The sequence below is a fragment of the Melospiza melodia genome, chromosome 3 (assembly GCF_035770615.1).
Source record: "Melospiza melodia melodia isolate bMelMel2 chromosome 3, bMelMel2.pri, whole genome shotgun sequence".
Lineage (NCBI taxonomy): Eukaryota > Metazoa > Chordata > Aves > Passeriformes > Passerellidae > Melospiza > Melospiza melodia.
Genome location: NC_086196.1, coordinates 133802931 through 133824822, shown reverse-complemented (window position 1 = coordinate 133824822; position 21892 = coordinate 133802931). Strand labels below are relative to the sequence as shown.

At 43.3% G+C, this 21892-nt stretch overlaps 2 protein-coding genes across 3 annotated transcripts in view; both read right to left on the bottom strand.

Moving 5' to 3' along the window:
• Positions 1 to 2572: 2572 nt before the first annotated feature.
• On the bottom strand, positions 2573 to 13453 carry ENPP5 (ectonucleotide pyrophosphatase/phosphodiesterase family member 5). Its single transcript, XM_063153117.1, has 4 exons — positions 13374 to 13453; positions 10662 to 11531; positions 7419 to 7595; positions 2573 to 6097 (listed from the first exon to the last, which is right to left on the bottom strand). Exons 2-4 carry the CDS (start codon positions 11524 to 11526, stop codon positions 5727 to 5729), a joined length of 1413 nt encoding a protein of 470 aa, XP_063009187.1. The 5' UTR covers positions 11527 to 11531; positions 13374 to 13453; the 3' UTR covers positions 2573 to 5726.
• A 1966-nt stretch (positions 13454 to 15419) lies between these two features.
• RCAN2 (regulator of calcineurin 2) overlaps positions 15420 to 21892 on the bottom strand; it is an 85532-nt gene continuing 79059 nt past the window's right edge. For both annotated transcript variants that reach the window (XM_063153115.1, XM_063153116.1), the window contains one exon: positions 15420 to 21792. In XM_063153115.1, the coding sequence (XP_063009185.1) occupies positions 21632 to 21792 (161 nt within the window). In that variant the 3' untranslated portion in view covers positions 15420 to 21631. The remainder of the gene's footprint in view (positions 21793 to 21892) is intronic.

The following is a 21892-nucleotide window of genomic DNA, read 5'->3' as shown; positions in this document are numbered from 1 at the left end:
CAGATTAATTGAAAAAGGCTCAGGCCCCTTGAAAAATCTGTGCTGTTACTGACAGGGTATTGGATTTTAGCCTGTTGATATTCTAGAGCAGTAGCTGGACTGAATACAGAGTCACTTCCTCATCCTGCCATATTTAAATAAATTAATTACATGCACCAAGAGGTCAGGTTAATGAGTAACTACAAAGGGAATGTGCTGCAGGGAATGTGTCTATGCCTAGAACCTAGGCTTAGATATGCTGTAAAAGGGAGGATGCTTGAATTCCTATGTTGGATAGAGTTTTGTTAGGTTCTGGTAATTCTGCTAATCCTGAGTGGGATCCTCAGAGGGTCAGTCAGAATAACTGGAGATGCTTTGCATCACCTGTGTTTGGAAAGGCTTGACTGACTTTACCTTTCTGGCAAACATCCTGTGAGTTTGGGGTTCTTTTCTAGAAGCTAAAACTGATCAGGACAGTATTTTCTCCACTCTGTTCCGTCCCCCCAGCAGCTGTCACACAGAGTGGTTGATGTGCTCAGTTCCTCTGTGCACCCCTCCCAGGCAGGTGGAAAAGCTACAGCAAGGCTTTGGTGACCAGAGCTGTAAATGCTGACTGGAGCAGGATGGCAGAACTCTGACCTGAAACAGGAATGTTGCTACAGCTGGGAAATCAAAGTCTAAATGCATTTCTCCTTCTGTCTCTAAGGCAGCCCCTTCTGATGGGAACTGCTACAGGCACTGAGCTGCTGTGACACCAGTGAGTGGCTGTGTCTGGTGGAAATCCTTATCACCCTCTTTTCCTTCTCCCTTTAGCAGGAAGATGAGAAAGTGCTACTGTGGAAAGGGTTTAAAGAGGACATTTTAGTGTTAAGTAAGATAAACTATATTCCAGTTGCACTGTTGATTATTTTAATTTTCAAAGATGTGGTGTGGTCTGTAAAGGTGCTGAGTGTTCTTCTGGCACCAAGGGTTTCACAGTAGCTCTTGTACATCCAGTTTCACCTACATAATGTAAAAATCTAGAAAAAATATCCTCCTGTCTTTAAGACATGCAATTGACTTATTTAAGGATGATTATTTTTAACAACAGAGCCTTAAACATGACAAAACATTTCCACTGCCTCATTCTGGTTTGTGTGAAGTATTTCTCATGAAAGCCAGTGGCTGATTTCCTTCTGGGCAGCCAGTTCAGAACAAGAACAGCAAAGCTGTGGCTTGTGCTTCCTCAAGGCTGTGATAAAGGGACAGTAGTTTGTGACAACATTTCATGACTTGCTAAATAGACACAGCTCAGCAATGGTCACACAGGGCAGGTTAATTCAAGGGAAGTTCCTAAGCCTTAGCTGGCTTTGCAGTTTAGAGGGGAATAGGGGACATTTAGTGACACTTCCAGCACTGAAAGCAGATGTTTCATTACACTGACTGCCTCCACACAGGGACACTCCACACTGGGTACAGCAGCCCTAAAACAAACCCCTCTGGGGTTCTGTGCTTTTTGGGCATTGGCATCACAGAAACAATTCCAGAATTGAGCTGATTGCACCTGACTATAGCTCTGAAACACTGCTTTCAGTAACTCCCTGCCTACACACTGCCTGTGAAAATAAACAAATAAACCAACCTTGTGTACCTCCAAGGACCAGACCACAGGGACAGATGTTTGCTGTAACATGCATGGTAGCATCTTTTATTGCAAAAAAAAACCCAGTAATAGAGGTTTGTTAATAGGATTCAGATAAGGATTTCATTATGGAAAGGCTGGTACCACTATTGAATTTATAATTTTCATGTGCTTGCAACAATTTTTGTAGTTTACTATCTAATAAATGCTATATCACCTTTACTGTAGGGCAAACATGCCATGAAAGGTTTAAACAGCAGCACAGATATGGCCAACACAGCATCCATGGCATTATTTAAGCAGGGAAGGAAATTGGGAAGTAGGCCTGTTAAATTTCCATTTTACAGAACAACAGGACCCAACCACGGCACATTTGTCCTTCTCCCACATGCAGGTCAAGACTGTGCTGTTCACACTTGTGACAGAGGTCAGGGGAGCAGGGGGGTTGAAATGAGCTGATCTTTAAGGTCCCCTCCAACCCAAAGTATTCTATGATAGTGTGAAAAGTCAATATGTGCAACATTTCATCTTATAACAGACTTGGCAGTTCTGGGTTAGTGGTTGGACTTTTCCAACCTAAGTGATTTAATGAATCTGATTTTTCTGCTTTTTTTTTTTTTAATTTTGAGACTGCATTTCTTGTAGCAGTACTACTGCAGCTCTCGACCAAGAAAGTCTGGAAGATTTTATTTTTTTAGTAAAAGAAACTGGATTCCCACTATTGGTAAGCCATAGCTGTTTTTTCCATATATGGCAGCAAGGTGGGAAACAAGAAGTCTGTTACATAAGAAGTGTGACCTAAAATTCCAAACTTCTATCACACTTCCAGTTATTTTTAGCAAAGGCATACACTTTGCAAAGTCCAAGGAATATTTGAGATGCATACAAGTTGAAACTATTCTTCCCCAGTCATCTCCCCCCAGTTCAATTTTGTTTTCCAGAAGTGTTTTCAATGAAGCCAGCACTCCATGCTTGACAGCATTATAGCAAAGATGTATTTTAACTTCAGCATTTCCAAACAAGAAGAAACAAAGAAAACATTTGACATCTGTATGCTCCACAGGTCAGTAATAAATACATCATGCATCATTCTTGGTTTCCAAGTTTAAGTTACAAGCAGTACACAGTGTACTCAAATTCCAATAAACTTGTTTGTGCATCATAGAAAGTATCAGATACACAGAAACCAAATCCCACATCCCCCCATCCAAAAAGGTGTCTGAAAAAATGTCACATCAGAGAAAAGTCACTGCTTTTCTCCAGTGGCATCATCTGTGCTTTCAATTTCATTAACTGACACCCAGTGGGCAAATGTCCTAACAAGGAACTACCCAAGAGGTACCTGCAAATACACCTAAGAATAAAGGAAATGTTTGACCCTAATCTGAAATACCCAAATGCTACAAGATTCCCTTCATTTTTTTACAAAGTTTTATTTTGCCCTCCTCAAAGAAAGGCCTCACAGTGCAATACAGAACAATGACATCAACAATTCTCACATTTGTGTCCTCAGCCTATTCTGGCATTATTGTTACCAAACCCTTTGTTGGGGGAAGCCTACTGCTCTGTCCTTGCTGCATATCTGGGCAGGTAGATCTAAGTCCCAAATGACTGATGAACACTGACAAACTTTGCCCTCTCCTTAAAATCAAGGGTCACTTTGGCTGATGATAGAACTACACTTGCCACAATTAAAGTGGGGCTTAAGGAAAAGCTCTGAGATTACAACCCAGTTATTGTTACATCTGCCATGATCACTGCTATGAAATTACTGCAATGAGAAGAATTTCTGCTAAAGCAACATGTTCCAAAGCAGAAGCAAGAGGTGAGGGTTATGGCATTGTTATGACAATTGTCACTGTTATTGCCTTATCAAAGTCTGAAGATCTTCCTTTAAACACACAATACCATTGTGCTATAACTCATTTTTAAGCTGCAAATGGGCAAGAAAAGGTGGACTCAGTGCATCAGTTTGTTGTGTGCCATCCACTTTTTGGGAGGTGGGTAGGGAAGGGATCAGTAACAACTCAGAGGTTTGGGTTTTGTGCTCAGACTTCCCTGATCTCTGAAAACTGCTGTGAACATGTTACTGGTATTGTGGTTCAGCTGGAGCCCCTGCAGCACTCAGTTTTACCTGTGCCAGTAAATTCAATTTCAGGCACAGCCAAGGGCCAGCTGCACCAAGAATCAGCCCCACAGACCTTTTCCTTCAGTGTTTCCTTAAGAAAATGGCAATGCAGGAAAACAAGGCAGTTCACAGCACTGAGTCAGCTGGAGTTCACAGGATTATCACATACACCCCCCAAATCAAGGGCTGTCTTCCAGCAGAGCTGCATTTTTCCTGCCTTCCTAAAGCTACAATTACAGCTGAACTTTCAGCACAACCCTTAAGTTGGGCTATTTCATTGCCTTCCCTCTGAAGCATTCCCTGCACCCAAATGTGGCCTCTGGAAATGCCCACAGCTGTCTGCAGGACAGCTTGGTGCTAAGCAGGTGTCCCTGCCATCACAGATAACCACAACAGATCTTCATTAAGTCTGGAACTCAGCCCAGCAAGAGCAGTTTTGTACCCCAGCCCTCCCTTGCAGAACTGGCTGTCGTGCCCTTGGTTTGGCAGAGCACATCCAAAGCCCAGGAGTTCCCATCCTTGCCCTCTGCTGGGGGCTGTGCATACAGACATAAACTGAATTAAAAATACTCAGTCTGCTACTTCTGCACTAATTTTGAAAGCTTCTTTCTCCTTCAGGCATCGTACTCAGCAACAAAATGCTGAGAAATACTCTGTCATCTCACAGGGAGAAGAGGAGGAGTCTGACAATAGACAACTTTTCTCACTTCAGAACGTTTTTCATACAAAATTTAGTCAGCAGATTCTCACCATTTAAGTGAGCTCACAAAAAACCTCACAGCTACACTAGCAAGAAGATTTATTGCCACACACAGTGAGAATATGTACCTTTGTTGACTCAGAATTAATATTTTTCCCTGACAGAGGTTTTCCTCTGGAAAATTAAACTCCGGTCTTACACCTTTTTTTAATTAATAAAGTGTGCTTTTTCAGATTTGAGAACATTTATGGCTTAAGATTTATCCAGCTGCCCCTTAAACTGCATGTGTAATCCTGATCATCCCATTCCAGGGCCTACCCAGACAGAGCAGATAAAACACAAGTCACAAGTCAAACTCAGAATCTCCAGTAGCAGACCAGGGACAAGCCTGACAACATTCTGAAACCAGCCTGAGCAACCTTGCTCCTTAACTTATTCACCTTCCTTAGTACCACAGAAATACAAGAGACTCCATTTGGATATACAGGTGTGGTGCTTGTACATGTCTTTATCCTGCCAGCTGCATGGAGCTCCTACAAAATTTAGTGCAGTGCACAGGAAATTTAAAAAAGTAAAGACCTACATTTACCTGAAATCATATCTAAAGTGGCAAAAACCTTTATTTACTTAAATAAATTTTTAAAACATTAAGCATCAAGCAGTTTAATGCTGATTGCTAAAGGCAATGCCATTTAAGATTTGTATTTTGGAGCTGCATTAAACACAGTAATTTGAAGAAATATATGTAAATCTAAACTTAGACACCTAGCACTGCATGACCTAGCTGAATAATCATGTTCTTTCCTGCAGGATTTAACCCACCAAGTTATCTGTAATGGTGATCTGTGCAAAAGCTTCCTTGGGCAGGGAAGGAAAATACTAACAAAGAAGTTTAGTACCATTCAGTGACTTGTTAAAATCAAAGAGATTCAAAAAACCCCTCAAAGAACATAACAAAAAAGAGGGTGAGAAATGAAATCACCTTTAATAGTCTGTGAGGTGCACCCCAGTTGATGTTATTTCCCTAAAAATAGCCATAATAAGGTACTTGAGGTCTATTGTCACTACAGGTCTACATACACACACAGCTTCCCAGGTTTACCCAGGATATCTTCAAGCCCTGGAAGTTGAAGTGGCTGCAGTGTGAAACAGGAATGTGCTCTCCCTCCATCCCTGCTTGCAATGGATCAGCATCCATCTCCTTTCACTCCACATATTCATGCTAATCCCCCTCCATTGTTTATTTTCTTTGTATAGGCTTATTTTAAGCCTCAAAGAGGAAATAATCCCAGCTGTTATTAATCTTGCAGCAGTGGCTGGGCAGCTTCAGTGTGTCGGATTTGCATGGAATTTGCTTGGGCAAGGACAAAATGCTTAACAAAAACTGCAGTAAAAACAAAAACAAGCAAGCTGCCCAGGAAGACTCCTACCACAGTGGAGTAGGAATCTGCACCACGGCCTCCAGGAACTTTCTCAGCAAGTATATCCTCCACAGCACTGAAGGAACCATTGTTGGGCAGTGGGCTGATGCCCAGCAGGTGGCACAGTAAGGGGTACAAGTCTGTAGCATTCATGAATTGTTTGGTGGCATTCTTTCTGAAAGCAGGCCCAACTGCCAAAAAAATGGGATGCATTTCTGGTACAGTGTTGTCATATCCATGATTACCAACTAGAAATAAAAGATAGATAAAGGTCAATATTCCCAAGTTGCAGAACAGGCATTGAACATTTCCCTAGAATTAGCAGAATGTAGAAAAGGCACAGCATCCTTAGAGAGGGTTGTTTTGACAGCACAAATGTCTCCTAGCAAATACTAAATCTCAGAATTACAAAGAGAAAATACCTAAAAACCCACAACAGAGAGCACTGTTTAAGAAAGAGGGAGGAAAAAAGTGAGCTCATATGGCACTAACAGCATTGTCAATGGCACACTGTGTACACCCACACTTCCCTGATTTTCCTCAAGGAAAAAATACCAACTTTGCAACTGGTCCAGATCTCTTAGAGAAAAAACCACACATGTAGAGTCAGACTGTCCATGTGATTCCAAGGAGACACTTTGAAATTTTGTCCAATTTTGTGCACCATCAACTCTTCAACAAGGAAGAACTCAGTGGTGGATGTCCAGTACCCACTCCTGACAGGGGCATTAAAAACTGGGAAAATGTCAAACACACAGGCACAAGAAGGTGCTTTCAGCAGCTACTGAAAATCTTGTTCAGTCTTGCTGATAACACACTTCAGGTTCACAACCAGCAGCAAAGTTCAAAAGGTTCTCAATTAGAAATGCAAGAACTGAGCATGTAACACCTGTATTTTAGGTTACCAAGAAGTTACAGTTCACTGCCTCCATGCTACCTATAATAAATCTCAAAACTGGAAGGCGAGGAGCTTCAAAGTGTTGGGGGTTTTATTCCTCCTAATCACCTAGAATGCATTTTTTCCTCCAAGGCAAATGAAAATCACCAGTGTGCAGTAACACAATATCCAAAGACTCTTTGTAGCAATAGAATGAGATTACTCCAAGTGTAGTAGGATCCAGACAAGCTGAGAACATTCAGAAAATGTTCTTGTATCTTCCAACCCAAGCCTTCTCCAGTAAATAACTAAAACATGATAAAACAACCCTATTCACTCTCTATTCAACATATTAAGTTGCAACTTTCCTTTTTAATCTCTCAGGAAGTGCTTGTTGGTTTGCTACATCCTGAAAGACCTCAAGTATGGGGCCACTAAAACACGTGTGATTGATCTTATCTCAGCAAGTTTCATGTTTAAAGAAACAGTAAGTGCAGATCCTCCTCCTCTAACAGTAGGTGCTTCCCATCCCATCAGGGAAAAAAAATATAAATTTCCCACACTTTAGTTTTCCTTCCCAGCCTTAAAAAAAAATAAAAAATGAACATTGGTTGCTATGCTAGGAGATAAAGTACCACATAAGGTCCCTGCTGGGAAGATACAGCAGAACACTATAAAGCCAGAATACTTACGTAGAAAACCATCAGTCTTGTTCTGGACAATTTCCCATCCTTTGTCAGCCACTGCTAAGATGGGCTGGATTTTACGGTTGTGTTTGTAATGAAATCTATCTGGAATCTGCTCCTTTTTATACACAGTCATGTTGGGATGAGCGTTGGCCAAAGCTTCATATACTTCATCCAGTTTGCCTTCAAACAAACAAAAGAGACAAAAGACAAAAATTAAACATATCAGTGTTTGCTGAACTCATCAGTAGTTCAAATACAGCTGAAAGAAGAGGGCAAAATGTACTTTCCCACAAGTGAATTGTAACTGTAAGAGACAACAGTGTGTGCACAGAAGTTCCTGTGAGAAACCCAGAGCCTCAGTCACAGTAAGATCCCCCTCAGCACCAGACTTCACAGCTTGTTCCCAAGCAATAACTGCCTGGCTAATTTTAGAAAAATCCCTCATTTCACAGTTATCAGAATGTAAGCTTCTCACAGGAATTAGTTAGGAAGCATTCAGTTGTCTCCTGGAAAAGGAACCAAACCTTCCTAGCTTTGTGCAATGCCTGAAAGCAAGAAGACACCTCCTAAACCTGTTTGTGAGGTAATGGCTGCATTCAGGCCAAATTCTGTCACCTAGCTGGCTGTGACAACAAGTGACACTTTTCATCTATTTTAAAGCAGTTTGTTGCTTTCCTTTATTATTCAGTAACAGCCAACAGCATGAGCTACTCCTCTGCATTCCCAGTGCCTGCTCCTTTACCTTCCCTAGTCACAGTGAGCACACACACTCAAGAGCTCTACTGACACTGAATAAATAGGCATTTCCCACCCCCAATTCTTTATTTGCTTACTTCCAGTTTCTGAGCTTGCCTTTCCAATAAAAGCCACTGAAGAGCCACAACCAGTTGGTCAAGCTGGCTGTTACACCAGTGCACAGAATGGAGGAACCAGAACAAACAGCCAGGAACACAAAAGCAAGTGCAGGAATTGACATCTGACCAAATTTCTTCATTCCCTGCCTCCACTGAAGGCCAGATTGCTATTGAGAGCCATGGAGTGCACACAGCAGACTCCTGTGACACACCAAATCCTCAGCTCTCTGACTTGGGTAAGTGTTTGTGTGACACATGCAGCTGAATGCACTGTGTGTCGGCAGGCCCCTTTCAGACTGCCATTCCAGCATCCATGGAGTTCTGAATGGATATCAGGGACAAAAATCTGGGACAAAGTGGCCAATGTTTCTAAAGAAACCATCTTCCTTTTCCCCCTCAGTTCCTAGAATCCAGTACAGAAATTCTGAAGGAATACACATTAATTTATATATTCTGAAGGAAACACATTATTGTTTCTTATGTCAAACTGGCACAAAAAAATCACTAAATTAAGAAACAAAACAAAGGTCAAGATGAGACAGCAAAAGTGAAGGTATCAGTTACAGCCACAAGAAGAGGGGCTCTAATGCAGCATTTCTAGGACTATATTAGTAATAAAGTGAATTTTGCTCTGCCAGCTTTCTGTATGGGCTGGCAGGGAGGAGAAGCCCCAGATACAGCAAATTTGATTTTACCCCAATGATCTAAATTAATATATTTATATTAAATGCAAGAAAAAGGCCAGCATCACCAGCAGTGGTACAGCTTCTTTGTGAACATCTAGTTCTCCACACACACTAATGCACCAGCATGGCTAAATAATGGCTTTAATCCATCTCTTGGGGAAGCAATAGCCAAACAGTTAAAAGAAATTGCTGCATTTTTAAGCATTCAAACTCTTCCTCAATCTCACTAAGTTTTACCATTCCCTTGGTTTAAGAAAGACAATTGAATAGCAGGTGAAGAATCAGTGTTATGTACTTAAGCACATATTAGCTCATACCTGAACTGACAGTGACACTCATTGTTTTATAATAAAAATCACATCTGGTACCACTGAAGGAAAGAATTTTAGCTGTGCTCAAAACTAATTCTTGTTTATTGGTAGTGTAATAAATACCTGAATCTCTGGGCAAAATCAAATCCAAGCTGTTCCTGAAATCCACTGAAATGGCTTTTTTACTGTTCTGTCATCTAATTGCAGCAGAGATGCTGTTTCTTTTCAGCATTTAGCAGACAGGAGAATCAAGTTAAACATCTTAAAGTTCTCCTTTACTGCATTAAGGAGATGTCAGCACTGAAGTTTACTTTTACAGCTTCTTTATTTGCCAATGAGAACATCCTGGGCAACCTCTGTGGGGATGAAACTTCCAAACTTGGCTCTTTTATCCCCACAGGAAGAAACAGCATCCAGCTACAGGGCCTGACTGCTCAGGCAGCAGAGACCTCAGTTTGGACATATTCACACTTGAATATGGACTATTCTTCACGTTAAAAATGACAACACACATTTGTTCATGCTTTAATTAAGTGACTTACAGGTCACTTAATTCTGAAAATACTCTCCCTGCTTAGGCATTAAATACAGAGTACTATATATCCATTACTCATGCAAATGTTACAGAATTCTTAAAAAACACCTTTTCAGAAGGTCACCTTGAAATTCAGCTTCCAAATTAGCACTTTTTTGTGTGGGTAGGGGTGTTATTTTCCAGGTTTACACTTTTGCACCAAGTAGTTTAGAGTACTTGACCATCAAAATAAAAAGCAGATGCATTAGTGACACTAAACATACACCTGACACCTCAGCAACCCTTCAGTGACTGGAACCAGATTTCAGATTTTGATTCCAACATTGTTCTTGCCCACCTTTATCTAAATAAAAATGGTATAAATGTAACTGGCTGGCTGTTCAGCGTGATGGGGAAAAAAACTCAGTGAACTACAATAGCTGGCAGCCAATCAAATAGCCAACAGAGGCTTTCTTTTTATCAAACTTCCCCATCTGTTCTCAGTTTACTGTTTGAGTTAGAAATATAATTCTTCCACTATGGCTTCAGCATCTTGATGAAAGGCAAGATATGTAACATTCAGGTGTTATCTATCTAGAGCACCATTCAGCCTTGATAATGCCATTAGACTATCTTACTTCTCACAAGGACTAAAGGATCCTTGGCAATATTAGCCAACAGCAAACAGATTTGCTCCCTTTTATTTTCTGAAAGTTCACCCAGGCTTTTGGCAGAGCCCACAAAAAGAACAAAGGGGTCCTGCAAGTACTCCTTGTTCAAGGCTGATGTCCTACTGCCATCAGTGCTGCTACCACCAACTCAGTCTGTGAAGTTTGGGTACTCAAGCACCTCCTCAGGAAGGTTACTGCTGTAGCTCCTACCTTCTTTTGGCAAAATGGCAACTGCAGGGGAGTGGTCGATGACTGCATAGAGCTCTCTGCTCACGTACTGATCAAGCTCAATGAGCCTTTCTGAGGACGACTGTGACATTCCGTGATCACTCGTGACTATGACATTGATCACACCCCACAGATTTGCTTTCTTCAGTTCAGAAATGAGATATCCCAGCTTTGTGTCAATGTCACGGATTACTGCTCCCATAAGTGGGCTCTCTGGGCCCAGAAAGTGTCCAGACTCATCAGGCTGTTCCCAGTACAGGAGACCAAAGTTGATGGGGTCTTCTGATGTAAACCACTTGATGAGCTTCGCTACCCTGTCTTCAAAGGGAACAGATTCATTGTAGGGCATGTAATGTGTAGGCAAGACTCCATGTATCTTCACATCTGTTCCAGGCCACATAGCAGCACCAGATTTGTGTCCTTCCCTCTGGTTTGTCACCCATATTGGACTGGCCTCTTCCCAGAACTTGGAGTTGTGGGTGTTCATTTTGTTCAGGGAGAAGGTTTCGTTCAGGACAGGGTCATACATCTCGTTGGCCACGATGCCGTGGCTCTCAGCATAGAGCCCTGTCACCAGGGTGTAGTGGTTGGGGTAGGTCTTGGTGATGAACACGTTTGTCACCTGCCTGACGTGCACCCCGCTCTCCATGGCATGGTGGAAGTTGGGGGTGGGCACCCTGTAGATGTAATCCCAGCGAAAGCCATCGAAGGACACCAGCAGCACCCCGGGCTGCACTGCCTGGAGACACGGCGCGCTCGGAACAGAGAGCAGGAAAATCCCCAGCACTTTCCAGTAACTGCTCATGGCTGCTCTGGAAGGCATCTGTCCCCTCCTCTGAGGCAACATGGCATCTGTTGAGCAGAGGCAGAAGTTGTCAAAGTTGTAACTTAGTTTTAACAATGAGTGGCTAAAATATTCCTTATGTATTTATATACTCTAAAATACATTTTACAAAAGCATGAAGTGACAGGACAAGGGGGAATGCTTCAAACTGCCAGAAGGCAGGGTCAGATTAGATTTCAGGAAGAGATTTTTTACTGTGAGGGGGGTGAGACCCTGGAACACATCCAGAGAAGCTGTGGCTGCCCCATCCATGGAAGTGCTCAAGGCCAGGCTGGACAGAGCTCTGAGCAACCTGGTCTGGTGGAAGGTGTCCCTGTCCATGCCAGGGACTTGGGACAAGATGACAATTAAGGTCCCTTCCAACACAAACCATTCTGTGATTCTAATTCTGATCATAAAACTCAAGGATTTTGACTCCTCCAAGCTATGACAGGCATTCCTCATCTAAGTCCTTATTATGTCCTTATCTGACACAATATGACACATAATTTCACTTTGTATTGGCTTGTGCTCCCTTGTCCCAGTTTCCTCCTGTTCTTCTCAAACAATTTCTCGTTTAAAACTCAGATAATTATTCAAAGCAAGATCCATGTAAGAACCCTCACACAGAACTTCCCTGTCTGTAACTGACCTAAAATTTCATGCTAATATTTCTCACTTCTTGTTCAACAGCATCATTTAACCACAAGACCAGATATTGCTCAATCCAATCCTGCATATGGCTGGTATCAATTTCGTTACAGTTCCCTTTAGGTTCCCATTTTTCAGCAATCCTCTGGGACTCAATCACCTCTGAAATTCAGCTGAAAAACAGTGAATATGCAACCAATAAACCCATCTTAATACTCAGAGTACATAAATATCCTAGTGAATATAAGAAGTTATGTTATAACAAGCATCTGAATACCACTGCAACAATGGAATGGGATCTGTGGCCGCCCCATCTCTGGAATTGTCTGAGGCCAGGTTGGACAGGGCTTGGAACAACCTGGGCTCGTGAAAGGTGTCCCTGTCCATGGCAGGGGGTTGGAATGAGATGAGCTTTAAGATCCCTTCCAACCCAACCTACTCTGTGATTATAGGATTCTGCAACTTGCAGGCAGTAAAATGTTACACCAAACCTGTGTGTCTTTCAAAACTGAAATCCAGGCCTGGAGTTCTGCTAAGAACAATCTGACATTCCAGAGAATGTCCTAATTTCCCTTTCAGCAAACAACACAGACACAAAGGCTACAGATTACCTCAAATCCACCTGACGGGGGATTTCTTCCAGCTGAACCTGAAGGACGAAGGGACAACACAACGTTGTGTTCATCAGAATCCCAGCTGCCAAATTAGACATAGCCCATAAATTCCCCTTCTGGGGAGGGACATGTATAGATTGAAGTGAAATCAAGTCTCTACTTCTGAATTTTACACTACTAATGAACTCATCATGATCTATAATTCTTTTATTCTAATTCCTTCACTGCATGCTCTCCATAAATAATAAATGACAGCTGGTTTGGGTTTTTTCCAAGGCCTTCTCATACTGCTCTTCTGCAGATACAGCCTAAGCACATCCCCTGACCCGGGTCTCTGCAGAGCTCGGCACCACAAAACTCTGGGGACCCGAGGGGCTCCGTGGGGACGAACCCACCGCACTGCCAAGGGCAGGAGCTGCCACACGCACACACGGACGGACAAGACAGACAGAGAAGCGCCCCGGGCCCCGCTCGGCGGCCGCCGGAGCCCAGCCCACGCGAATGCCGAGCCCAGGCCGCCATTCCCCACACGCAGCGCCCACACACCCACCAGCCCGGGCCGGAGGAGGCCGCGCACCCCCCGAGCCCCGGAGCCGCCGCCGTTACCTGAGGGGCCGCGGAGCAGCGGCTCCGGCCCGGCCCGGCCCCGCCCCGCCCGGGAGCGGCCCCGGCGCCGTCACTCAGAGCGTGCGGGGCGGAACGGCGCGGGGTGGGCCCGGCGGGAGGGGGACACGGAATTACGGAATTAATTGCGGAATTGCGGAGGCACGGCGTCTTTTGGGTCGGGAGAGAGCTCTGAGAGCACAGATCCAGCCTGTGGCCGAGCACCACCGCGTCAGCTGAACCGCGGCCCTCAGGGCCGTGTCCAGTCTTTCCTTGAACGCCTCCAGGGACGGTGACTCCACGGCCTTCCTCGGCAGCCTGTTCCAGTGCCGAATCATCATTTCTGTGAAGACATTGTTCTTAATGTCCAGCCGAAACCTCCTCTGGCTCAGCTTGAGGCCGTGTCCTCTTGTCCTGTCCTTGTTCCCTGGGAGCAGAGCCCGATCCCCCCTGGCTGTCCCCTCCTGTCGGGAGCTGTGCAGAGCCACAAGGTCCCCCCTGAGCCTCCTTTTCTCCAGGCTGAGCCCCTTTCCAGCTCCCTCAGCTGCTCCTCCTCAGACCTGTGCTCCAGAGCCTTCCCCAGCTCTGTTCCCTTCCCTGCACACGCTCCAGCCCCTCAATGTCCCTCTGGAACTGAGGGGCCCAGAACTGAACACAGCCCTGGAGGTGGCCTCAGCAGTGCCCAGGGCAGGGGACAGTCACAGTCACTGCCCTGGCCCTGCTGCCACACCATGGCTGGTACAGCCCAGGCGCCTTTGGCCTTCTTGCCCACCTGGGCACAGCTGGGCCATGTCCAGCTGCTGTCCCCAGCACCCCGGGTCACAGGTGAGGTGACCTCGGGTGGTGTTCCCTGGTACAGCCCAGGCACAGATGTCCCAAGGGTTGTAAGGGCGTTGCTACATGTCATAGAGCTTGGGCAGGGCTGGCTCTGCTGACTGGAAAACAAAGAGTAAAATTCATTCTTTGGATATCTGGAAGTGCTTCTTCAGTTAGAAATAATAATAATTTTAAAATTGCTGTTTTTCTATCAACCTTTTTTCTCCTCTTGTGTTCTGAAGCTCTAAATTTTCCATTTGCTTCCTGGAAGATGCTTTTCCCCACCTTTTGATGTCCAGCCTCACAGCTATGTCCTGGAATGAAAATGAATTTATCCTTCCCCATCTCACTAGAATCTAACCTGCTGAACTGGACAAAAATCCAAGCTAGGTTTCCACCTTTCCTAGTTGAGGATCTGTGTTATGTATGAGTCCAAAGTCTGTGTCCTGTGTATGTACACAAACCCCACCCCAATTCATGGCAGTGTACAAAACTCTCTTCTTACTAGTGCGTGGGAACACAGAATCATAGAATTGTTGCACACAAGCACTGCCTATCTACTAAATAAATAAATATTTATGTATATATTTATATTTCTAAATTTCTATTTTTATATGTATATCTATATACATATATGTGATACCTTTCTCCCTTTCACCATACCACCAGGGATTGTACTAGGGAAGAAGGCTCTTCTAATTGTTTTCTTAATGTCTTTTTCCCCCCTCCTTCATTACTGCTGTCCTGTTACAGGTGTGAGGCTGAGTTAGTCCAAGCCCAGAGAATCACATTGCTGCTGTGCCTGGTAGAACCTGCATGGATGTCGCTGTTCTGCTCCTGTAGGACAAAGTCCACTATGGGATTCCTGGCTGTGAACCCCACCAGAAACTTTGGAGAAATGGAAAAAAGGAAAGTTGTTATAAAACTGCACCTGTGTGTATTGAAATCTCTTGCTGGGTGTCCCTCAACAGCAATGTGCTGTCTCACGTTGTTACTCGTTAGCTAGAAAACACTGTGCTCACATTAACTGTTGTTTCAGGTTTGATTTTCTGGGATCTAGAAGCGTTGGGAGCTGCCTCTGCAGTGGCTGGGATCAGTCACTAGAGGGTACAGGTGCACCTGGATTTAAGGAACAACATGAATAGCTGGAAATTTTAATATTTGCCTTGGATGCCAGAAATGGCTCAGCTGCTTAACACTGATGTAAAATGAAAGTAAAGCACGGACAAGGAGTTTGCTAATTCCACCAAAATGTTTAATACCATAATAGATTTTCATTGAAGTACAGCGCTAATGTGAATATTTGTACAAAATATGTGGTTAAAAATAGTATTGATTTATAATATATACAGATATGTCACATCCGTGTCAGAAATGCAGACACTCGAATGAAACCATGAGCAATGCTTTTAAATCTACAACAACATACACTAAATATTTCTGCAGCTACCCACAGTAGGACAACTTGCCAAACTGACACTTAAGGATCCACCAGTCCTTACAGATGGCATTTCTGTCAGAAGTTTCTGTACAAGAACTCTGCTCTAAAATGGATTCAAAACATTTACCTTCATTAACCCAACAGTGAAGAGAACACATCTGTGTGACACTAATGTAGACACAACTTTCTCGCACTAGATATATGATCAGTTACAATAATTTGTTAAAAGAAGGCTGATTTTCTGGTGAGAACAATAGAGAGGTTTAATCTTTCTTGCTGGATACTCTTAATGTTGTGAGTGAGCCCCTGATTCAAATGGGCTCTTAGTACAGCTCTCAGGTACATGACTCTGCATCCTGAAGTCTGTTTTAAGGTTCTGAATATCTTAATTTTTCATTAACTTCAAGGCTGCTCACACTTCACAGCTTTCCCAGCCTTACTCCAGCAAGAACCTCCCTAAAAAAAGTCCCTATTTAAGCTTTGTAGCTGCAGCATCAGGACACAATCCTATATTAAGGTGACTCTTGCTGCAGCCCCAGAATCTGTGTAGTTACTGAACAAACTGACAGAAGGGGAGAGACAATTCAGGCTGGTTTATTTAAGCTTTCTGAGCATCTCTGCAGTAGGGACTTTCTTGGTTCCTGCCATTCCATCCAGAGTGCTGCTCCTGTTCTGCCTCTAACAGTGCTGGCTTCTCTCCCCTCCAAGTCAAAGCAAATATACTCCACACTTCAAATAGACCTGTGGGAAAGAGCTTTTACAACACTTCCTCCTTTGTCCTTTTACCCTTGAATGCTGCAGTCTACATGTATTCAAAAAAAAAAGAGCACAGCTACTGTTATAAAAACATCTCTTTTTAAGAGGAGCCTGGAATATTGAAATGTGCTGTACTCCCCCAGAAGATGGGTTAAACCAGGAAAAGCAGTGTTTGGGGTTTTTGCTAGTGTAACTCACTAGTCAAGAGCATTGCATGATGCTGAGCATAAATGAGGGTCTGGCTTTAATCCATAGCTGGTTTTGTTTTTTGATAAACCAGAATTAAAAGTGATCTCTTAGGCAAAAGGGAATCAAGGACATGCAAAAGTATTTCGTTCGCACTAGTATGTGAGAGAAAGCCTGAAACTGCAAAAGTTGAGTGCTGAGGTGTTTGCCACTAAAGAAGGACCAAAAATAAATTCAGTGAATATTTTTCAGAGGATCTGAAAGTGCTGTGACTGTGATCAGTCTGGTCCTCTGGGACACAGCTCTCTGCCATCCCCAGCTGAAGCCCTGAATCTCATTTCCCAGTGCTGTGTCCAGTGCCAGGCACGGAGGAGGAGCCACAGCCAGCATGTCACAAACACAGCATTTCAGTTGGGTGGATGAAGAAACTCACGGTGGTGGGGGAAGCTCTTCTGGTGCTCAAAGTGAAGAATAAACCAGGCTTCCTGCCTTTCACCTCTAAAAGAGGTGGTAAGAACCCCAGAAGAAGTTCACTATTACTTGTTTTTCTGATTAAAACACAGAGGTTAAGGCCTGTCCTTTTCAAAGGAATTAAAGAGCTCAGATTTTACTTCTCCATTGAGGCTCCTTAAGTGGATCTAATTTTCAGAATGATGAACAATCATCCTTTGAGAAATGAAGATTTCTGTGTGCCAGGCACACAGAAAAACAAATCATTTTTTCAAATCCAGATTTGAGCAATTCAATATCAGAATTTCACAGGACAGTTATCAGCAAACTCATCTCCCAGTTTCCAGTCTTTTGCAAGACCCAGCACAAACTGATGCAAGAGACAACAATTAGTTTAAATTTTTATAAAAATGAATGCTGACAGACCTCTGACCCCAGCCTGGCTGGCAGCTGGATGCCATGTTCCTTGTCCAAGCACTCATGGCCACAGCATCACCCATGATTATAAAAGCACAGTGAGAACCACATCAGGGGGCTGGGACGTGTTGGGCTTTTGCTCACCAGGGACTGCACTGCAGCTTTTTTTGTGTACACTGAGCCAAATCCACAGCAAGCCAGAGCAAGTTCACATGACTGTGAAACTGCAGCAGCTTAAAATGGAACATGGCATAGCCTGCCAACAAGAAGGCTGCTTCCCCCTTAATTGCTACTGAAACAGTTTGGCCTATGTCACACGTTTAAGCATTTTCAGTTCTAGCAGGGGTATACACCACACTACTCAGTTTATTGATACAGTTTAACTCTTTGAATGTTGCTTTTCCAAACACCAGTGCAAGCAGAACACAAAAATACTGTTTGCCATATTTATTATTTTAAACTAAGCTCTGAATTATACAAGTGTAAAAGTGATTAATTAGCCAGTAGCCTTTTAATACTCCTATAAAATATGACTAAATAGAATATTTCAAAAGTTATGTACAATACAATGGAAAAGCTCATGGCATCTGTGACAGTGCTCAGACAAACCACTGGAATTGCATCCTTCCAGGAGTTCAGTCCATTCCTCAATATAAACAACAATCTGTATTTTTGCTGAAAGCTTTTACAGTGTTGCTGAATGGGACAGAGCAGGGGGAAAGACCAAAAAAAAAACAACCCACCCTTCTCAGCCAATTTAGAATCAAATTAGTGCTACAAAATTTATGCATGGGGAGAATTTTTTACAACCTGAAACACTTTACCGTGGCTATGGCTGTGGTCTTGCTATGGTTGAGGAAGGGATGCTCTTGCCATATTTTCTTGGCTGAAAACAAAGTTTACTGGAGTGTGTCTGTGTATGTTAGGAAGGGGGGAGTTTGCACACTTGTCTTAATTACAAAAATCAAGGCCACAAAAATTACTTGTTTTGTTCCAAAAGAGCAGATTCTAAAACACTCTTTCTCCATGCACTGGAAATGTTTTCATGCTTTAAACTGTAGTGAGGAAGTCATTAAAATGTCAGTTTCATTTCTGAAGAGGTCAGAAAGGACAAGTAGGCAGCAGGCAACAGAAGCAGCAGCTGTACTCCCCTGATTTTCTTCTTTTAATTTCCAAAGAGCAGCAGGAGCCATGTCCACCCTTCAGAGGCCCTAGGGCATCACCTCCAGCTGCTCCCTCCAGTTCCTGCTTTGGGGAGGAAATTAAAAGGAGGTAGGCTGTGCCACTGTGCCTCAGGAGTCACAGTGTAACACTGAGGCTCCATTCTTCCAGGGCTCCAGCAGGAGCCCTGTGCGAAGTGCAAATCAGAGTGGCTGACCTCAGAAAAGCAAATTCCCACTCAAATTAGTAGGGGCTCTGCCTGTGATTTACTGAACAGGACAACAACTCCCTTTCCAGATAGTCAGCATTTTTTGGAAGAAGCATTCTTTCCATGTCAGGCAAGAACCAGCCTTTAGTAAAACACTAGCTTCTCTCATGAGTCACAAATGCTTATAGTTTGATAATACGGATATTATTCCAATAATACATGAAACACTTCCTTTTTTTTTTTTTTTTAGGAAAATGATCATTATTTTATCACATACAGGTGATATATAAGCTTTGACCATAGAGACTGCTTTGAATTTTCAGGTTTGTAATTGTGTTTCTATTTCAATGCTCCAAGCAATGAGCCATGTCCTGCTGCCTCCTGGGTAGCACCACACAGCTTTCCAAAGCACGGAGTACTCACTGAATGAGGCCTCGTTTTAAATCTGTTTGAAAATGCACTTTGAGGAAAGAACATTTAAGGTCCAGTGCTTTAATTTGCAGTGTAGTTTTATATCATTTGAGGCCAAAGTACTTAGTTCAGAACCATGTCTCTCCAAAGTTTGAGGACATGGATACAAGGACAAGACTTGGCCTCCTACAGTCTTGCCTGTAAAAAAATCCATTAGCAATGATATCTGATCATCTTACTGGGCTAAACTAAACCCTATGGACATCAGTGCTGGGTGTGTTCTCAAAAAGCCAGTGGTGTTACTGCTGGAATATCCTTTGTGGCCTAAAATGGTGTTTTAAACAGGATACATTCCTAGGCTGTGACTAACAATTTGTTTCCTTAAATCAATTTTAAATGTATCACTGGGAAAATAATTGACGTGGCACCTCTAAGGAGTTACTTTAAGAAAACTTCACACCTATATCATGAAGATAGTAAAGCCCCATTTTCTGTTCAGTCTCTGCTGTATTTAATGAGTAGTATTCCATCAGTGTAACAGCACACAACAATGCCCATAATGCAGTAACAATTATCACATTATGGAAATAAAGAACTGCATAAAGAAATACCAGGAGGGGCTGTGGTGGTCAGAGGCTGAACTATGTGAGAATGACAAGTCCTCATTCCCAGATGTCCTCACCTTGCAGGCTGGGAATGCCATCTCCTGTCCTCACTGGCAGAGCAACACGCCTGTTGTCCTGGAAGTGCTGCCAAGCCAAGACCCTGCAAAGGGGACCTGACTCTGCTGAAGCTTTGTAGCATTGCTGCTAATTAAGGGTGTGATGGAACTCTCCCTCAGAAACCAGATCTTTAGGTTTTATGACAAAAATCTTGATTGCAGAACCTAAGCTGACTTTTCAGATCCTAGAATAAGCTTCCAAGATGTACTTACTTATTTTAAGCTGTAAAGGATTTTAAACCATAGAGGCTCGCTGTGCCATTTTTTAGTCACTTTGGGGAGTACAGCTGCAGCTAATTAGCTTAAAAATCCCACCATACCTTACACATACACTCAGTTTCTGCAGTATTCATTTCAGTGGAACTACTCATGTGCATAAATTAAGCGCATGCTTAAATATATGCAAAATATGAGCTCAAATGTCTAGAAAATATGTTCTCCAAATGACAAGTATGCCTTAAAAAAATAAATCATCATGGAAGGTCTGCCAGACAGGGAATCAGGGACCTGTCTGCTGTCAGCCATGATGCAAACACAGAACAGTTTTTGTAACCCAGTATATATTGCAAGTGAAAGAAACATGCAGGATGGGGTGAAAAAAGGGGATTCAGTTGCATGCAGTCTAATTTCAAGTGTGTAATTATGGTCCTGTTTTCTTTGGCCTAAAAAAGAAAAAAAAAAAATCAACTAACCTCTGCTCACCTCCACAAACCCAAACTGCATACAGCTCAAAAACGGTTTTGAAGCACAGGACACGGGAAGGGAAAAGGGCTGAATATTAGAGATGTGCAAGTAATTACTGACAATTTCAGGGCTATTCACCACACCACTAGGAAAGCATTCAGCCTGTAATGTTACTGGAACGTTCAGCTATGACAGAGAGTAAGGAATCCCATCTTACATGAGCAGTCAGTCACCTCCTCTCCCTCAGACCCGAAGAGAAGCACCACTCATCCCTTGGTAGAAGACGAATTGACAATCCCTACTGATATTCTGGCTCCCTTCTCTCCAGAGAGAGGAACTGACCAGACCCCCCCAGCAGCTGCTGCCTCTCCCCTCAGCCCAGAGAGCTCCATCTCACATCCCTGCCACCATTTCAGACCACCATTCTCTACAGCTATTGCTGGAAGAGGGTTCTTTTCTGTTGTTTCTGAAAATGTTGCAAAGATGGTATTCCTTACAGAAAATTCCAGGGGGGTGCAAAGGCCACCAAGCTGCTAGGAGAGTAAAAACAAGCCACCTACCCCCCTTAAAAAAAAAGGAAAAAGGGAAAAAGACTGTTGGGAAGTAAGGAGGGCAGAGGAGCCGGCTGCTGGATGAAGGGCAGTAGCAATCCTGGGAGTTTGAATATCAAGACTGATATTGGCCTAATTCCCACCCAAACGATCTCTGGTAGTGGTGTTTCAGTATGCAAATTACAGCTGTGAAAAGATCCTCAGACTGAAACCAACCCTTGTTTCCTCAGCCTTTTGTCCTTTCCAGCTAGATCTATCAGTTGGTGTGTGATATGGTTACAGGTACAAAGATCTTTTTCCTAGCCCTTTTGTTACAGAGGCTTGATTATTGTGAAGGGGCTTCAATGACCTTAATGTCCCGGTGCTCAGAAGGCAAAGGCTGCCTTTCAACAGAACAAAGCAAACAAAAACCAAGAGCTGTGCTGGAGGAGAGAGAAGTGCTGCTTCTGCCGGAGAGGCTCAGTTAGATACAGGCGGCGGCACACCAGGGCGTCGAGTTTGAATGATTTTTGGCTTTGGAGAATTCTTTGGGTCCTCATCTTCTTCCATGTCGCTGTCACAAACGTGCACTACCACACTGGGAGTAGACTCTGTTCCTGCGTGCAGCTCGTATTTCTCTCCTGGAAGCAGAGAAAAGCAATCACATCAAACGATGGCAATCTGAGTAGCAACACAGCCCGTGGCACTCCTGGACTGCAGAACACTCCACACCCGGGTAGG